Here is an 18,910-nt window from a genome sequence, read left to right on the forward strand (position 1 = left end):
ATGCACAGAGAATAGAAAGTCATAAAATATTTGAAAATCAATGATTAATTTATTCAAATTGCTCACTAATTTTTTTAAATTAATTAATTGATGATTCTATTAATGTTTACAAAAATAACTTCACATAGTGCCTGCAGCCACCGACGAAAACTGCAGTAGTAATTACTAATTAGTAAACGACAACAAAAGAGAGCGTTATTTCGGGTTTAGAGTCGGTTCGGGTTCTCCAAACAAACCTATTCAGGAACGCTTTCGGGTTTTGTGTTTGTTACATAGTATGACTTAGAACCCGAACCGAACCCGGTTCGTTGTTCTCCCGAAAATTCCAGCACCAATTAGGTTAGATTCCTTCTCCTGTTCTCTTCTCTCTCTCTCTCTCTCTCTCTCTCTCTTATTCTTCTTTCGCTTTCACTTTCTTATGATCTTATTCTTAATTCTATTCTTAATCGAAATTATATTATTAATTACTCGCTAATCAATTCAGTTATTTGGTTCCTTTTGTAGTCGTTGTTGTTGCTGTTGTAGGTAAAAGGAGGTAGCTGCAGGTAGGGTTCATCACCGGCAATGCCGCAAGATTCCTCCGATCAAGACCTCGACGACGCCGATTCCGAGTTCGTTGAGGTTGACCCAACCGGTCGCTATGGTCGGGTTAGTTCCCCCAATTCAATTCAATTGGATACTATAGATAGCCAGATCCTGATTGCATTCTGTTACGATGCTTCATTTCAATTTTCAGCTCATTCTGTTTATTGATTCAGTTTGCTATATATAATTGCTTAGTTACTCCAAGCTTGAATATTGAAATTATTGGATCCGTACTATGGACCTAATATGATTTTTTTTTTTTGGGTTTGGTTTCTAATCTTGGGATTGCTGGATCCTTCAGTACAAGGAAGTTTTAGGGAAGGGAGCTTTCAAGAAAGTGTATCCTTTTTTTCTAACTTATCATTATTATTACTACTATTATCTGATCTCAATTGGTATTGAAACGTGCATGAGTTATATGGGATTCAATTATAGGGGGAATTTGGTTGGTTTGTGTCCTTAACTGGGTATGTGGGAATATAGATATCGAGCATTTGATGAGTTGGAAGGAATTGAAGTAGCTTGGAATCAGATTAAGGTGGCGGATCTGCTGCGTAACTCGGAAGATTTGGAGAGACTTTATTCTGAGGTCCATCTGCTCAAGACGTTGAAGCACAAGAATATAATTAAGTTCTACAATTCGTGGGTTGACACCAAGAATGAGAACATCAACTTCATTACCGAGATTTTCACCTCGGGGACATTACGCCAGTGAGTCAATCGATGCTTATTTGGATCTTATATCAGTTTCATTTATGATTTTAAGGCCGTACGCAGACCCTTTCTCTGTTCCTGTTTTATGTTTTTGTTGAAATTTCATGTTGATGCTGAAATTTTTTAAATTAGATATCGTAAGAAACACAAGCATGTTGATTTGAGAGCTTTGAAGAAATGGTCTAAGCAGATTTTGGAGGGCCTTTTATATCTTCACAGTCATAATCCTCCAGTTATACATCGAGACCTTAAGTGTGACAACATTTTTGTCAACGGGAATCAAGGGGAGGTAAAAATTGGAGATTTAGGGTTGGCAGCTATTCTTCAACAGGCCCAAGCAGCTCACAGTGTCATAGGTGATATTTCCTGTGAAACTATCATCATCTTTGTGTAAACTACTGTGGGGATATTCATATTGTTACTGAAGGCATATGTAATTTATATTATGACCCTAGGTACCCCGGAGTTCATGGCCCCAGAACTTTATGAAGAAGAGTACAACGAGCTTGTTGATATCTACGCTTTTGGAATGTGCTTGCTAGAGTTGGTAACCTTTGAGTATCCATACGTTGAATGTTCCAATGCTGCTCAAATATACAAGAAAGTGACATCGGTGAGTGACATGCTCAAATATATGATACAATGCACACTATTGTTGGTTTTATTTACTCCTATTACAATGGTGATGGATGCTGCATATGGTCTTACTGTTATATGCTGTCTAAGAATCAAATAATTGTTTAGAACTTAGAAGTCATTGATAGAATGGCATTTGTGGTGTTTACTTGCTACTGTTGTTCCTTCCTGGTAGGGAATAAAGCCAGCATCATTGGCAAAAGTGGCAGATCAAGAAGTTAAGGCATTCATTGAAAAGTGTATCGCTAATGTTTCAGAACGGTTGCCTGCAAAGGCTCTCTTGATGGATCCCTTCCTTCAGTCTGACTCTGATAGTGAAAGTGTAGGTCGTTCTTCAAGGTCTGGAACCCATCATTCAGGTAAATCTACTACACATCTAAAATTCCAAATGTTTGATCTTCCTTATGTTCACCATCTGGTGTATTAGATGCAGGAAATAGTTCTAATAATCAAGCAATTGGAAAAAGTGTTCAGGATGTTTCTGGTGATTCAAATAGGGAATTCACAGTGGAAGGTCAGAGGAAAGATATTGATACAATATTTTTAAAACTGCGAATAGCAGACTCCTCAGGTTCTCCCTCTATCTTAGTGTATTTAGTTTTATTTAAAGAAAACAGGTTTTATTTTATTTTTCCCTTTGCCTGGAATGTACTTTCTGCATTTATCTGTAGGTCATGTTCGGAATATCCACTTCCCTTTCGATATTGGAGCGGACACTGCAATCTCTGTTGCTAGTGAAATGGTCGAGGAGTTGGAACTTACTGATCAAGATGTCACAACTATTGCTGAGACAATTGACTCTGAAATTCGATCTCTCATTCCTGGTTGGAACCCCAGTGAAACTCCTGCTACTAATGTTCCTGAAGATTCAGCAGTTTCAGATGGCTGTACCTCTGCTGAAACTAGGAGTGTGTCTTCTCCTACAGAAAATGATTCAACCACTCCTTCTAGCAACCTTGCATTAGAAATACTACGTTCAGGTCGTAAGTACTGGTCAGACTCACCTAAGGGAGTTTGTGGAAACCCTTTATCTAGGCATGGTTCTTCAAACTTGTCCCATGTAGGTGATGCAAATGCTGAGAAAGGAAGCTTGACTGCAAATGGTGCTATTTCAGATGAACTTGAGCCTGACCAGGTTACCTGTGTCGGTGCTTACTGTGCAGAGAAGGAATGTGATAGTACTGGTGATTCCCCCTCCACCGAGAGAACTATTACCTCTGGATATTTGGAAGAGACCAGTGAAGCATCATCTCTGGAAAAAATACCTGAAAGTTTGGAAGTTTCTGAAATAGATGCCAGTAAAATAGCACTGCAACTTGAGAGTTTGTTGACAAATCAAAAAGAGGAGCTGGAAGAACTAAAGAGGAAGCAAAAATTAGCTGTCTCTAATCTTTTGAAGGAACTTTCACCAGAAATTTGTAAGAAGGTCCTAAATATATGCAACCTGCAGATGCTTGAATATGAAAATTTATAGGGTGAGGCTTGAGAGATCCTTTCTTCTTCTAAATGCCCTTTTGTGAGGTTTATATGGTACTGCAGGGCACTTCATGTTACTTCGAACTGGATTGCATAGTGCTTACTCTTTTGAAGTTCATGGTTCATCCTTAAAAAAAGCTTAATTTTCTGACGGCGCAAGTGTTCCATATGATCTCAAAGGAAAATGCAGTACAGCACAGCCAACAATGAGAGTCAATGTTCTAGAAGAGATTCATTCATTCCTGGGAAGGCGTAATATCTTCAGCATGAAGAACACAAATGTTATTGCTGCATTTACCCAAGAAACATGTGGTTGAGGTGAGAATTTACCCTCCTAGGTTATAACATTGGATAGTATCTTTTCTTCCAAGGGCATCTGTATATAGTCTCTGATTCATGTCATTAAACTATAGAAAGTGTATACTTGTACATATTACTTGCTCTCGTTTCAAGTTACATCGAGGTTTGATTGATTGGTGTTTTTGATACCATACCTGCATTAATAAATTGGAGCGAGTTATTTTTTATTATATATTATTCCTAGTTACCCAATTTAGCTATACATTGTACTGTGAGTTTGAAACATACAACTAGAAATAAATAAATTAATATCTATTTGTTTATATTATACATATTGATTTACAAATTTTTTAAATTAAATAATCAGTCATTAGAATAATTAAATCTGTTATAATAAAGTAATTAAATTTGTTTATAGTAGTATAATGAAATTTTATTGGATAGCTTATTAGTGGTTATTTTTTATGTATACATGATTGATAAATAAGTAAAAGGAAAATTTCACTTTTGAGTACATGTAAGCTGAAGTCTTTAAGATAAAAATGGGATGGAAATTTATATAGATTAGTTTGATCCTATAGTTGTAGAAGTTCTATTGGACTTGGATGGAGATTAAGAAAATTAAATTTAAGTGATAGATCTGATGTTATTATTTAATTCCCTACAAAACAAAATTTCTCCTAAATTTTGGTACACAACTATTTGGATATTTTCCCCTTCTTTGAAACTTAAAGAGGTTTAGCTTAGCTACAGGTTTGGGTAACAAGTAACGTTAACATCAAGAGAACATTTTATTTTTCGTATTATAGATACTGATAAAGACTTATACATGGCAGTACTGATATAAAGGAATTGTGTGTAATTTCTTGTGGTGGTTCAGTGTTCCAGCAAAGTGTCCTTAACGAGGGGGCATGAATCAAATACGTATCACAATCAAGGACTACGAACAACTCAAGCACTGACTTAAGGATTCACCTCAAATAATCTCAACTAAAAATTAAATCCATTAATTTTTTACATTAAAAAAATCTCTCAAGTTTTATAAATTATTTTATGGTCTTCTAAATTAAGCTTCAGACACCATAAAAGTCCTTAAATTCTTTTTCGATGCTGAATCAACAAATACTGTGGTGGTGATATGATACTCTTATGCCATGTTAGATTAGTGTGAACGACAACGTTTTTGTTTGGCGCCCAATAAAAGTCGAAACACATGATTTTAAGTCTTGTGGACATCTAAAACACTTTCTACAGGCCGTTTCTACATACAACACATCATCTTACAACAAGAACAAGATCATAAGGGCCTTGGGGGAGTAAACAATAGTAGCTTCCATTTTATTTATTCTTTAGTGAAAATTTAAATACAGTCAACTTTACTTGAAGTTGATAACTGAGAATTATTAGATGATTTGACTAATTTGACTAAATTTTCATCTAACAGTTCTCGACTATCAATTTCACATGAAGTCGATTACATTTGAATTTTCACCTTATTCTTTTCCTTGCCTAGCTACATTACATTGTTGTATCATGTCTTAAATAGTTAAATTAACTTCCCTGAGGCAAAGGGTGAGTAAGAGAGGGTGGTGAGTGGTGAGTGAGTCGCTCCAAAAAATGTGGCAGAAAAGGAAAAGGAAAAGGGGTAATATGTGAGGTTATCTCAAGTCTTATCTTCATCCACACAAACAACACCAAATAGATAACATCTCCAAACACCAAACTCCTCTTCCTCTCCCTCCCTTCATTCAAAACCCTCACTCACTCTNNNAACCCCTCCACCATCCTCCACCTCACTCCTTCTTCCACTTCCACCTCAACTCCCACCACCACCCGCCGCAAAACCTTCACCGTACGCGCCGCGCGTGGAAAATTCGAGCGTAAGAAGCCACACGTCAACATCGGAACCATCGGCCACGTCGACCACGGCAAAACCACCCTCACCGCCGCCCTTACCATGGCTCTCGCCGCCCTCGGAAACAGCGCTCCCAAGAAGTACGACGAGATCGACGCCGCGCCGGAGGAAAGGGCGCGTGGAATCACCATCAACACTGCGACGGTGGAGTACGAGACGGAGAACCGCCACTATGCACACGTGGACTGCCCTGGACACGCTGATTACGTCAAGAACATGATCACCGGAGCTGCGCAGATGGACGGCGCTATATTGGTGGTTTCCGGTGCCGACGGACCCATGCCGCAGACTAAGGAGCACATCCTTCTTGCTAAGCAAGTTGGTGTTCCCAACATGGTTGTCTTTCTCAACAAGCAAGACCAGGTTGAAAAATTTGCTTATAATCAACTCACGAATTTCTATTCGAGTTTTAATTTTGATATACTTTCAGTGTAGCGCATGAATCTTATACTAATATGCATTTGTGTATTGTGATTATCATGTTTGACTCAGCCATTCATTATCTTGAACTTGAAAGTTTTTAGAAGTAAAATCATGTGATTGGATGATAGGATTAGAAGAAGTTGTCTTGGTGTAAAGATGATAGTTGAGAACTAGTAAGAATCGTTCGATGGCTTGACATGTCTGACGAAATTGTTATCTAACCATTCTCAACTATTATCATGTGAGTAGTCATGGTATTAGATTGTCAATGACCAAAAAACATAGGCGCAAAGTCGTCATCTTGGATTCGAAAATGACAAATTCATCTAGTCTTTTGGGCAAGGAAATGGCAAGGTGAACTATCTTGTTCAGCAACGAGATTGGAGATTCATAAACTAACTTGCTTTGGATCATTGTTGATGTATAAGTTGTGACGCGTGTTTTATTACAGAACAAGTTGAGTCAAACCAAATTAGTCTAAGATTGTTACAGAAAATGATGGTCGTTTATAGTTGCAATTTTACAATTTAAAATTTTAAATGGTTTGTTCTTTGGGAGATTGGTGGATGTCCTCACTCACATGTTCAACTTGGAGCTTGTGCAATCTCGATTTGACTTTTGATTAGTTTTCTTGCATTGCCACTGTATGTGCGGATATTTCTTGAATTTTGTGTACCAAACTTGCTGCAGGTGGATGATGAGGAGCTTTTGCAGCTTGTGGAGCTTGAGGTTCGTGAGCTTCTGTCCTCATATGAGTTCCCTGGTGATGACATTCCTATTATTTCCGGTTCTGCTCTGTTGGCCTTGGAAGCTTTGATGGCAAATCCAGCAATCAAGCGTGGTGATAATGAGTGGGTGGATAAGATTTATCAACTTATGGATTCTGTGGATAGTTACATTCCCATCCCTCAGCGCCAAACTGATCTACCCTTCTTACTTGCGGTGGAAGATGTGTTTTCAATCACTGGTCGTGGAACGGTGGCCACAGGGCGTGTTGAGAGGGGAACCATTAAGGTTGGAGATACGGTTGACCTTGTTGGTATCAGGGAAACTAGGAACACTACTGTGACTGGTGTGGAAATGTTCCAGAAGATTCTCGATGAGGCCATGGCTGGGGACAACGTGGGATTGTTGCTTAGGGGTATTCAGAAGGTCGATATTCAGAGAGGGATGGTTTTGGCCAAGCCTGGAACCATCACACCGCACACAAAGTTCAGCGCAATCGTCTATGTTTTGAAGAAGGAAGAAGGAGGGAGGCACTCACCTTTCTTTGCCGGGTACAGGCCTCAGTTCTACATGAGGACCACCGATGTCACTGGCAAGGTTACTCAAATCATGAATGACAAGGATGAGGAATCAAAGATGGTTATGCCTGGTGACCGTGTTAAGATGGTGGTTGAACTTATCCAGCCCGTGGCTTGTGAACAGGGAATGAGGTTCGCTATTAGAGAAGGAGGGAAGACCGTCGGAGCCGGTGTTATCCAATCTATAATTGAGTAATTTGGATGAACTTTCAGTATGACTCTTAAATGGTGGACATGCAATTAATTTTTTCCCCCCCCTCATTTTACACAACTTGTACCGTATATCCAATTTCTTATATTTTGTAGGTTTCTAAATGATGTTTAGTCAAGCTGGATAATATTTTTCCCAATGCTTTGCATTTACTTAACTTCCTTCTCTCTTATTTTGCATCTGTTGAGTACTTGGGCAGAAGAATTTCTTGTATTGCATAAACATATAAGGTTTATAATCAGGCATAAACAAATAATTCTTCTATAGGAGGGCTCATTGGCTCATTGTGTTCCAAAAGATGATGTTCTTATCAAGAATCAATAGAAGAGAAATCCTAGGCATGTTTTCTAAGATATGGCATGGCAGCAAATTGTAAAAGAAAACATCCTTTTTACCCCTTGTAACTAGCTTTGGTATATGTGGATGGATTAGGTTCTTTTATTTCTTTTAGAGTAAATTACAATGATCTCCCTTTTAGAAACTATGATTTGGATTTATAATTTTTTAAATCTAAATGTGTAGATTTTAAGGTATTAACTGGCATCACGGCGTTAAAAGAAAAGGGGAAAAAAAATACAATTTCAATAATTTTGCGATTCATGAATGTTTTCACTTATTTTTGCTTTCATGTAAGAAGACTGATAAGAGTAAAAAGTAAAGAACATAAAAATAAACACCTTAAAAAGATTTTATTAATGAATGTGAAGATCTAAAGTTGGGGATTTAGTTTAGATAATGGTTTTATATTTATCAAAACAGAAAAGGATAAAACTTCATAGTAAAAGATCCTCTAATTTTTTTTTTAAATTTATTTGGTTCAATTTATTAGTCATTTTATATGTTGGCAGATAATTTATGCAGGTTGGTAAATATCCGTATCATTAACTCTTGATTTGGAGCTTCCATTATGATTTCGGATTCTACTTTAGTTATTTCATAAACTCATGAATAAAGTGTAATGGAGTTATGAGAGTTTTGTGTATGTGTAATTCTTTAGTATGATCAAAATGAACAATAGTTTTGAAAATCCTTTGGTTGTAGAGACAAGAACAAAAGTAAAATCTTAAAATATTTGTCTCTGTCTCAGTGCCTCTCTATCTCTGTATTTCTCATTGATAAAATACTTATAAGAGACCAATAATCACTTGAATAAGCTAGCTATGAATTGGGTCAATCATGACACCTTGATTATGAAATAACAATTCAAAACAAAGTCCTATGTAAATGCAAATATATAATTAGAGTTCAATGACAGCCTCAAAAAAAGGGGCAACCATCAATTTTTCTACCCTTTTCTGACTTCCAAAATTCCTTGATAAATTGATATTCTAACTAAAAACTAATGCATCAAAGTAAAACTAAGTGCCTTAGTTAATCTGAAGGTGCAAGCAACTTGATAGCACCATGTTTTCCTTAGATCATAGTTGACAGTACTAATTTTTGAGCAAAAGATGCTCTCAACCTTCTCTCTTCAACATTCTCCTCATCATCAGTCATAGCTGGTGTTAGTGCTGGTGAACCTATCACAGAGCTGCAATCATAAAACCGTCAGCGACATCACGGCATTCAAGTTCAAGTAGAGAATTACTTTTTATGAACATTAGTTTATTGCTTGTCCACTTTTATCCGTCTTTTTAAACACGGGACAAAATGATACATTAAAAGAGAAGTCAATGTACTTTTTGATGTATCATTTTGTTGTGTTGTTCAAGAAGATGAATAACAGTGGACGGAGGGAGTAAGCAGATAACACCGTATCGACCACTTGCATGGCGGCTTATAGAAAATTCTTATAACCAAAGAGGTGAAAAATCAAAGCAAAATATAAAAAATCTAAGAACGCTTTTCCATAACTATCAATTAATTTTCCTTGAAATGCTTGATAAGGATAGCATTATTAATGTAAGGAAGAATCTAAGAAAACAAAAGCGCACCTAAAAGATTTAGTCGGTGCTAATTAGGGTTTGAATTTGAAATTTTTTCTTTTCATGCTTCAAGGGCTTGATTAGCTGAATACCTTTATAATGTGTAAATAAGGAACTCATAAATCATTTCATGAACTACTTATGTTTTAGGAATGTATTGAAGCAAAACAATAGTAGCATTTCAAAATTGTTTTAGAGATTCATAGAGATTTCAAAATTGAATGTCAAATATTGACAATCTTCAATGAATAAAGTCAAATCCAATATAGAAATGTACTAAGATACAATAATTTACACATTAAGAAACAACATCTGCTATTCCAACTTCCTAGATCATAGAAATCATTGTTTCTATTCGATGTATATTACGTTGAAAGAGTTAAATTGATAGTGAATTCAGATAGGCAATTCATGAGTTTAGTTGAAAGATCCTAGTACCATTTCTTACAATCTTTTAAATGCTACCTGCTTTCAACTACAGGTTTCTCAAGTTTGTTCTTTTTATTTTATACCAATTTGCAACCATTACAAAATAGAAATCGAAAACGGACCTTTCTGTGGATGAAATGTCTGAGGCATTGCTGGTGGAATCCACACGACGATGGCTACTGCTCCGGTTTTGAGCAAATGACGAGAAAAATGAACCATGTGTTGGTTCATGTTGGTTAGCCCCGGCAGCAAGTTTCTTGTCACGCATAGACGATTCGTCAGAGCTGAAAATGGATTTCCTAGACTTCGACTTCTGTCACAGATAAAGATGTAGAAATTGAGCGAGGCAAAAACCAAATTGTCCTAAAGCCTGAAAAGTAATCTTAGATAGCATTTGGAAATTAAGGTTATCAAACTCGAGAGTTCAGCCAAACTGGTTGATCTTAGATAACCTTGTAAGAGTTTAAGAGTTAACTCGAGAGTTGATAACCTTGTTTAGAACACAACAATCGCAACATATGAGTAGATACCTTTAGTGAGATGAATTTCCTTGCTGCAGTCTCCCCCAACTTTTCATCACAAACAGGACAAACCTGAGATATGAATATTGATGCTTTTAGACAGAGAATTCAAAATTTAATATAACTTAATTTGCTGCATAATTGAATGTTTCCTAGTTCATTTTTTCTTTGTTTTCAAGTACAAAAGTTGCTGCTAGAGTACTTGATTCTCATTCAATTGTGTTTAGGCAAGGATCTAAAATCTATACATTAACAAGTTATGACAATGATTATGGACAATTTACCAATCAATCAATGAAAAGTAGGAACATGGAACAAAGTCTAAACCAGCAATTACCAATCCTAAACACATACATAAAGGTCATACCATATTAGCTGGATCGAAGGTCTCCGAATTGCAGTGGGGTGTAGGAAAATCAAGCTCAAGATCACAGATGCGACAACGGATAAGAGATTGGGAATCGTCGTCCTCATCAGTGTAATTGAACACTGAAAATTCTTCTGTGTGATTCAAAATAGTATCAGTGTTAGCAGGCTACTTCCAGAAGACAAGAACCGCATTTCGCATGTTTTCGAGATGAAAAATATCAGTAGGAAAAATGAATGAATTCTATGTTATACACTGATGCAATTAAGATCAAAAGAAAATCCAAGAAGATGAAAAGCACAATGCTCACTCTCCTTGCACCCTAGAACTCTTTAGTGCGTGTTTGCAAGTTCTTATTTCGGAGGATGTAGGACAAGAATGGTAAAGGAAGAAAATTGGAGGTTAAGTAATAAGCTTCATTTCCCTTTTTCCATTGTTGAAAATGGTTGAAAATTAGAGAAATTTTGTGTTCATAAAATTGATTTACATGACAATTGACATAACTCAAGAATCTCAAAAACAAAGAGAGTTTTGTTTTGTTTATTCCCCTCCCAATTTCACCCTTTTCTTTTCTCTTCTTTTCCATCCAAACACAGAACAGAACTAAACTAAAACTAAAAGCTTTGCATATAATTCAGGACATAGAATTCCCAGTCAAGAAAATTTAACAAATAAAAAACTATCAATCTGGCTTCATTTTTCAAACAACAAACATTTTCACCCACAAATGCAGACATGGGTTTAAGTCTTTATACATGTAAGAGTTCATTAGACCTAAGACACTCGTCGTCCTACTGGGTTAACCAGTGTCGAATAAAAAAAAATCACACATAATTTAAAATCAATAAAAACAAAACAACTCAATTTCAGCATCACCAGAAAGGGCATCATCGTCATCATCATCAAAATCAAAATCAAAATTAAAATTGCCTCCTTCTTCTTTGTTTGTTGCCTCAGAACCTCGAAGCCTAGGAGCTTCTTCATTAAGAAGAGCTTCCCAATTAACATTCTCAATCTCTCTAGCAATAAAAGAACTCATAAAATCATCATTCAGCAATGGAAAATCCAATGGAAGCATTTCAAGACTGTCCATAATGCCACCTTCACCAAAAGTAACACCATCACCACCACTCTCCAAGCTCTCTCTTTCGCGGTGAACCAGCATCACTCACTCTCTCTTTTGTGTGCTAATCTTACTATCAAATTGAGAGAGGATGACAAAACAGACCCTTCTGGAGGGACTATTTATCATGCAGAAAAAAATATAAAAAAATAAAAAGAATTAAATGATCTTATTTAAGCATATCCTCTATATGGTAAGTGTTTACACATGGAAAGCTTCATATGGAAGCAGTTTTAATTTTTTTTTTAAATCATATAATAATGTGAAACATCCAAAATACAGAGAACCAAGAATTAAATTCACCCAATAAATTCAAGACAAAGAAATTATGGTTATCCTTAAAAAAAAGTCAACCTGCAATTTTCTTTTGTTTCCTTCCTCATCATGATCCATGAAAATGTGGAGACTCTAAGAACAACTGAACAAGTAACGGTTACCAGCAAATTCAGGTCCACTTAATATTTTTTTTTTTAAAATACACAAAACAAGCATTAAAACAATGATTATCCTCGGAACATAATGCAACAATAAGGCCTAGGAAATTATTTAACAAAAAATGAGTGATGGGTGTTCATAGAATCCAACAAAGATTGAAACTTTGTGCTATACAATGCAAACCCAAATGGTTTCACTTTGTGGGGTTTTCAGTTCATGAACAATAAGAGACATTCAAGTTAAGAAAAAGAGAGAATGAAATATGAATGTATGTACCAGAGTGAAGATGTCTAGAAGGTTGGAAATGGTGGGAGGAAGAATGATGAATGGTGGAAGAAGCTCTGAAGTGAAGTAAATTCATGGTGGTAACAGTGAAAGTAGCTTCTTCTTCTTCTTCTTCTTCTTCCAACTTTGAAAGTTATTATTATTATCTTCAGCTTTTGTTATGGGGGGTTCATAGGTTCATCATAATCATCATCAAATCAACATCATCATCGTCACCATGATCACTTCATAAGATGGAATGAATTTGGCGTCTGACACTAACTCAAACTCTTCTCTCTGACACACAAAGAAGATTGACACTTGATGATTGACATCTGCCACTTTCACCATTTTTTTTAATTTTGTGTTTATTCGCATTATTTGCCTTTTTGTTTATTAAAATATATAATTTTTAGTATTTTACTCTCTAATTCATTTTCCTCTGTTTTGGGAGTCAACTTAATTAGGGTTTAACCAATTTTTAAATATTTTGTTTTAAGCATGACGGGTAAATGACATATTTAAATAAATTAGAGTTTAAAATTATCCAAATGCAATAAATAGAAATTGATTATATTTGTCTATTTGGGTCGTGCATCAAGTTTATGTAAATCACTATAGGTTGAACTATTTTAATATATTGATTTGAATATTTACATAACTATTTGATGAACCAAAAAACACACTTAAAAGACTTTTTGTCAATAAATTTTATACTTTCTATTTTGTTTTTCTGATCTTTTTCTGTGGTATATAAAAGTTAAAAAAACTATCTTTAAATTTTTAAATGGTTTATTTTTGTTCCAAAAATTTTTGAATAGTTTAATTTTATTTATTATTAAATTTGATATAAATAGTTAATAAAATAAATGATGTGGATATTAATAACATTATTGTTAAATTATATATTATATTTTTTCGTACGTTAAAAAAAATATAACTAAAACCTTCTTATAATAAATAGACTTGTGCAACAAACAAAGCATAGTTTTTTTTACTATCTCAAATGTTATCTATAAATTAGTAAACACTACAAGGGTAATTTAACATATTAAATAAATAAGTCTCTATATTTACCACAATACACATTTTTCAAAATGGATATCAAAATATATTTTTTTCATAAACTATGTAAACCGCGACAGGGATTCTGCGGTTTACGAATTCACGTAATCCGCTACAGAAGTATCGCGATTTATGCTCGAAGCAACGCATCACATAATCCGCAGTAGGGATGTCGCGATTTATGTGTGTTATGCAAACATACAGAAACCGCTATAGGGGTCTAGCGTTTTATATTTTAGTGTGGACTTAGTTCATTTTTCATGGAGGATGGGTTTTTGGATGAAACTTTGGTTTGCATTTTTTATGTATGGCGCAACATAAGTTTGTGCTTTGATTTAATTGAAATTAGTCTTTTAAACTCAGAGAGTTACCAACAAAATTAGAAATACGAACAGTAAGTACAATTAAAACGGGAAGTACAATTTTATTTAACAGTAAGTACAACTAAAATAGGACAAGAACACAAATAAGAAAAGAAAAATGAAAGCTAATCATGACGACCTAATGACACCTATGCCTCGGCACTGGGGGCGGATCCTCGTTGAGGACAAGTCCTGCGAGTGTCCTGTCTGTCTGCATAGCCCACATCGATTCGGCCAACTAGTATCGGCCTCATCCATGGTGTTACGAATTTTTGTTGACCTCGATCGCCCTTCTCTAGCAGTCTCATGTTAGGATCAGGAACGATAGTAGGACCGGTGTACGGTGGCCACAGACCTTCTGGAATAGGGAGCAAAAATCCCATCCGGTATATGCTAAATACCTTAATCATGGTATACACCTCATGGACGTACGTAGCCAGTCTAACCAGAGCACAGTATGCAATCGCATGGCAGCATGGGTAATGGAGAGCTTGAAAGTACCCGCAGTCACAAGTGCGATCTCTGAGAAAAACCCGATATGTCATAAGCGAAAAGTTACCAGTAGGAGTCGTTTCACGAGCATCTGCCTTGCATCCTAACCCTTGAAACTGAGAGTAAAATTAGCTGCAACGTGTCGAATGCAATACGCTCGATATGCATGAGGCAGTTTCCAACCACTGTCTGGTGCCTCTAGTGCAACCTTAATGTCGTTGTGTCTGTCAGAGATCACCAGAATCCTTACTTGTGGGGTCACATGTTGACGCAAGTGGGATAAGAAAAAAGCCCACAACTCAGTATTCTCCTCCTCAACAAGTGCAAACGCAACTGGTAGTATATTCAAGTTTCCATCTTGTGCAATAGCCAGAAGCAAAGTCCCGCCATACTTTCCATACAAATGCGTACCGTCAATGCTGATTAGTGGCTTGTAATGTTTAAAAGCCTCAATGCATGGAGGGAATGTCCAGAAAAGTCGATGAAAGTACTCTGTAGAGTCATCAACTTCATCACTTACGCACACTGGAGAAGTCTTCAGCAAAGCTACGAAACCGTCCATCGTTGCTTGCATCTCAAGGATCCACCGAGGCAACTCGGCATACGACTCTTCTCAATCCCCATAAATATGTGCAACTGCCTTCTACTTTGCCTTCCACACCTTCTTATAACTAGGCCTAAATCCGTAGGTTGACTCAGTAGCTTCCTGCAATACCTTTATCGTAACCGCTGCATCCGCCCTAACCAACGGATAGATCCTCACACAAATCACGTGGTAATTGAGCTGGCGGTGGTCGTTCAAAATCGAAGTCGCCAAGCAAGTGTAGGCTTCATTGCACCTTCTAACCTCCCAGTTACCCTTGCACTGCCGAAGTGTCACGTAGATCATCCACGTGCAGCTGTTTCCAAACTCCTTACATCTCCCAACATATTTCAGATGATCTGATTCCATAACCCGATACTGAACTCCACGACGAATGCTATAATCCTTAACACTCATCACAACTTCTTCCCTAGTATGGAAAGATTGGCCAATCTGAAATTTTTCATAAGCATTGTTCTCGTGTAAATCCTTGGCCTCCGAAGGTGTGTGCCTCATCTGGTTGTTGACTCACTGCTTCCAAGTTCAGCTCGAGAAATGGGACAGTTGATGGTGGGACCCAGAACTGGATGACCCCTGAGGTGGTGGGGCCATCGGAGTCTCCTCCTTACTATCCCCCGATATGTGGTCGGGCTCATCGTCCGAATCATTTTCTCGCATCACGTTCTCAACGTGATTCGGCTCACCACTACCAATAAGACCAGTAATCAAACTAGGTGTTCTACCTGCCGGTGCTAGAACAAGTGGAGGTGCAGTTAAGAGACAACCGGCTGCAACGACAGGCATCGAAGTGGACGTACCCCCCACCGTCGTCGACTGGGGATTTGGCGCTAAAGCCCCTGAACTGTCAACACGGTCTTCCAACTTGGTAAACAACTCGTATATTCTCATCTCCGAAAAACTCCGCCAACAATGAAACAAGACCTCCATGTCTTCATCCGATCCTATCACAAATGTTTCATACTGCAAACCACTTGACACGATCGACATCAAAATCTTGTATAACACCTTCTTCACCAACTTAACCCCACAGAACCCTGCCTTCTACAATATGTTCCTCTTTAGATCCGACAAAGTATCAGTCGAACGGATAAACACGCTAAGTGGTTCTTTATCAGTGAACTTAACACCATGCCTATTACTTTTTTTTTATTTTACCAGAGCAGTGGACTAGAACCAACAAGCTCTCCTCACTATCCATTTGTGAAAGTGTAAAAATTAAATGACTAACTCACATGCCCCACTATCTTTCTTGAGTGGTATATATAAGCAAATTTGACAAAGCATAAACCGCTAGATCCCTGTAGCGGTTTATGCACGTTTGCACAACACACTTAAACCCCAACACCCCTACCACGGATTATGTGATGCGTTGCTTCGAGCATAAACCGCGACACTCCTATAGCGGATTACGTACATTTGTAAACCGCAGGACTCCTGTCATGGTTTACATAGTTTATGAAAAAAATGCATTTCGGTATCTATTTTGCAAATTGTGTATTGTGGTAAATATGGAGGCTTGTTTATTTAATATGATAAATTACCCATGTTACAATATGGAATAACTTTCTTAAAAACGAGTCCATCTACTACTGCAAGTGTAAAGATACAAAAGTGATGACCAAGTCGTCATTTCTTCTATAAATATCCCATCAATTTCAAATATTTTTCAATTTTAATTCACTTAAATTTGTCTAAAATTTTTGCTAATTTAAACAAATCATCATCTATTTGTGGATGTTGAACAGCTTCACCATCCCAGTAAATAAGTTAAAGCCTTTATTTAAAGAAGTCTGAACCTCATATCTAAACTTAAATCACTTTAGTAATTATACAAAAGTAAAATATGTAAAAAAAAAATTATACAAAAGCAATACATATAAGGTGGGTTCTACGGTGGCATGGAGATAGGTGGCCAAGGATGGCTTATATTTGACCGTCCAATAGTCATATGACACCTGTGGAGTGGTCGGTGTATCCAATGAGTGTATTGTAGTGTGCTTGTGTGGTTTATCCTAGGGCGTTTGAGAGATTTTTTTTTTCTTTGGGTCAGGTGGATTCTTTTATTTTAAATTTTGAATTTAATTTTGATGTATGGTGTAAAGTGTTTTACACAATTCTATCATTATAATTATTTTTTTAGATGACTATTCATGCAATCAATTTAATAGTTTTTTTTGACAATGTGATATTATATGATTGAATGCACATGTAAAACAGTTTTACATTCACAAAATACAAAATTTTATACTGTTATATAATTAATTCTATCCTTTGAATGATAATTTATACAGTATTGCGGTGAATAAAAACAATAATTATTTTTAATAATGTGACGTTACGTAATTAGATATACGTATAAAATTGCTTTACACTTACCGTACATATCAAAATTAATTTTTTTTAGATAGTTGATATTTTTATCAAAATAATGTGAAAACGTGTGTTATTAGTAACACTTGTATGAAATCATTCAAATTTTACGAGTTAACATTTTTTTATAATTTGTATAATTGTTTAAATAATTTTTTTTAAAGATTTATATTTTAATTTATTAATTTTTATTGCTAATTATTTTATCTTTAGTCCAAAAAATTTTATACATTTATGATTTTTTTTCGAATAAAACCTACCATAAAATGAGATTTTGAAAAAAAATCATTTTGTATCGATTTAAGAAATTTAATGTTATTTAAATTAATATTAGTTAAAAGCATTTATTTATAATTTAGAGAAAATTTCACTTTCTTTTCTTACGAAATGTTAAAATGACACTTTCCTCTCCTCTATTTTATAAATGTACATTTTTCTCTCTTCTAACTTTTAAAAAATCTCCTCTTTAATCCATTTTAAATTTTTTGTGTTAACTAATGTTAACTTTAGCCAGTTTTTTAAAAAAAAATAAATTAACTTTTGAAAAAATAGCCATTAACAAAAATTTTATTTTTTATCATTAAATTTTGCTTACCAAAATATCCTTTAATAAATTATTCTTGTTCATACCCTGGCCCAACGATAAAGGCCCAGGTCCAAATAAAAGGCCTAATCTGAAGGATTAGAGCCTAGCTAAGTACCGACCTTCACATAAGAAGTCGGTATCAACCACGACTTGGTCCGAAGAAGTCGGATGTGAGATTAGCTGGCAGATAAACACTCATTCAAATGAGTAACCGCCCCTAAAATCTCTCTAACCGTTTCATAAAGCCATATCTTAACCTCCCTAAGATAATGGGAACGGTTAACACCCTAAAGATACGGCACTACTCCAACGGTGGTTATTGGCTCACCACTATAAATACACTGACACCCCTCAGGTATCTCTAAGCCCAATACTCTCTAGACCTGCTTACAACCGAGAGATCATCCATCGATGGCGGACAGATCCCACGAAGAAGGCCATGTGGAAACAGATTCCGAACAAGAGAATCTGGACATGAGTAATAACGATGCGGATCTAGCCCTACACCAGGAAGTTAATAATCAACACAGAGAAGGCACCTCCGGAGTGAAGAACCCGAAGGTAAATTCCTCAGATGGGCGCGAATCAGAAAAAGGCGTACCATCCCACGTAGCTGAATTAATGAGATTAGTACACAGCCGCCTGGAACAACTAGAGCAAGAGCGGGAGAAACAAAAGGAAACTGAAAAGTACCTCAAAGAGGAGATGGAACGGCGAAAGGAGTTAGAAAGAAAACTCCTACAGCTAGAATCTTCCCTCAAGAATCACAACTCCCGCGACGAACAAGAAGAACAACTCTCGGG

At 36.2% G+C, this 18,910-nt stretch overlaps 3 protein-coding genes across 5 annotated transcripts; 2 read left to right on the forward strand and 1 right to left on the reverse strand.

The window, feature by feature from the left end:
- The first annotated feature begins 380 nt into the window (after positions 1-380).
- Positions 381-3,943, forward strand: LOC107478912 (probable serine/threonine-protein kinase WNK3). Of its 2 annotated transcripts, none has more exons than XM_016099067.3 (8): positions 381-648; positions 887-924; positions 1,069-1,296; positions 1,432-1,655; positions 1,755-1,912; positions 2,111-2,294; positions 2,369-2,506; positions 2,607-3,943. In XM_016099067.3, exons 1-8 carry the CDS (start codon positions 565-567, stop codon positions 3,407-3,409), a joined length of 1,857 nt encoding a protein of 618 aa, XP_015954553.1. In that variant the 5' UTR covers positions 381-564; the 3' UTR covers positions 3,410-3,943. The 2 variants fall into 2 exon arrangements, with proteins under 2 accessions (XP_015954553.1, XP_015954552.1); XM_016099066.3 differs by having other exon boundaries at positions 382-648; positions 2,363-2,506.
- LOC107478914 (elongation factor Tu, chloroplastic) lies at positions 3,618-7,721 on the forward strand. Its single transcript, XM_016099068.3, has 4 exons — positions 3,618-3,723; positions 3,825-3,874; positions 5,414-5,989; positions 6,740-7,721. The coding sequence occupies exons 1-4, from the start codon at positions 3,618-3,620 to the stop codon at positions 7,547-7,549; spliced, it is 1,542 nt and encodes a 513-aa protein (XP_015954554.2). The 3' UTR covers positions 7,550-7,721.
- Positions 7,722-8,722: 1,001 nt separating this feature from the next.
- On the reverse strand, positions 8,723-12,953 carry LOC107478915 (uncharacterized). 2 transcript variants are annotated; one of them, XM_016099069.3, is made up of 5 exons: positions 12,641-12,953; positions 10,807-10,940; positions 10,449-10,511; positions 10,041-10,231; positions 8,723-9,095 (listed from the first exon to the last, which is right to left on the reverse strand). In XM_016099069.3, exons 1-5 carry the CDS (start codon positions 12,723-12,725, stop codon positions 8,978-8,980), a joined length of 591 nt encoding a protein of 196 aa, XP_015954555.1. In that variant the 5' UTR covers positions 12,726-12,953; the 3' UTR covers positions 8,723-8,977. The 2 variants fall into 2 exon arrangements, with proteins under 2 accessions (XP_015954555.1, XP_020993985.1); XM_021138326.2 differs by lacking the exon at positions 12,641-12,953 and adding an exon at positions 11,683-12,046.
- Positions 12,954-18,910: the final 5,957 nt, after the last annotated feature.

The sequence above is a fragment of the Arachis duranensis genome, chromosome 3, assembly GCF_000817695.3.
Source record: "Arachis duranensis cultivar V14167 chromosome 3, aradu.V14167.gnm2.J7QH, whole genome shotgun sequence".
Taxonomy (NCBI): domain Eukaryota; kingdom Viridiplantae; phylum Streptophyta; class Magnoliopsida; order Fabales; family Fabaceae; genus Arachis; species Arachis duranensis.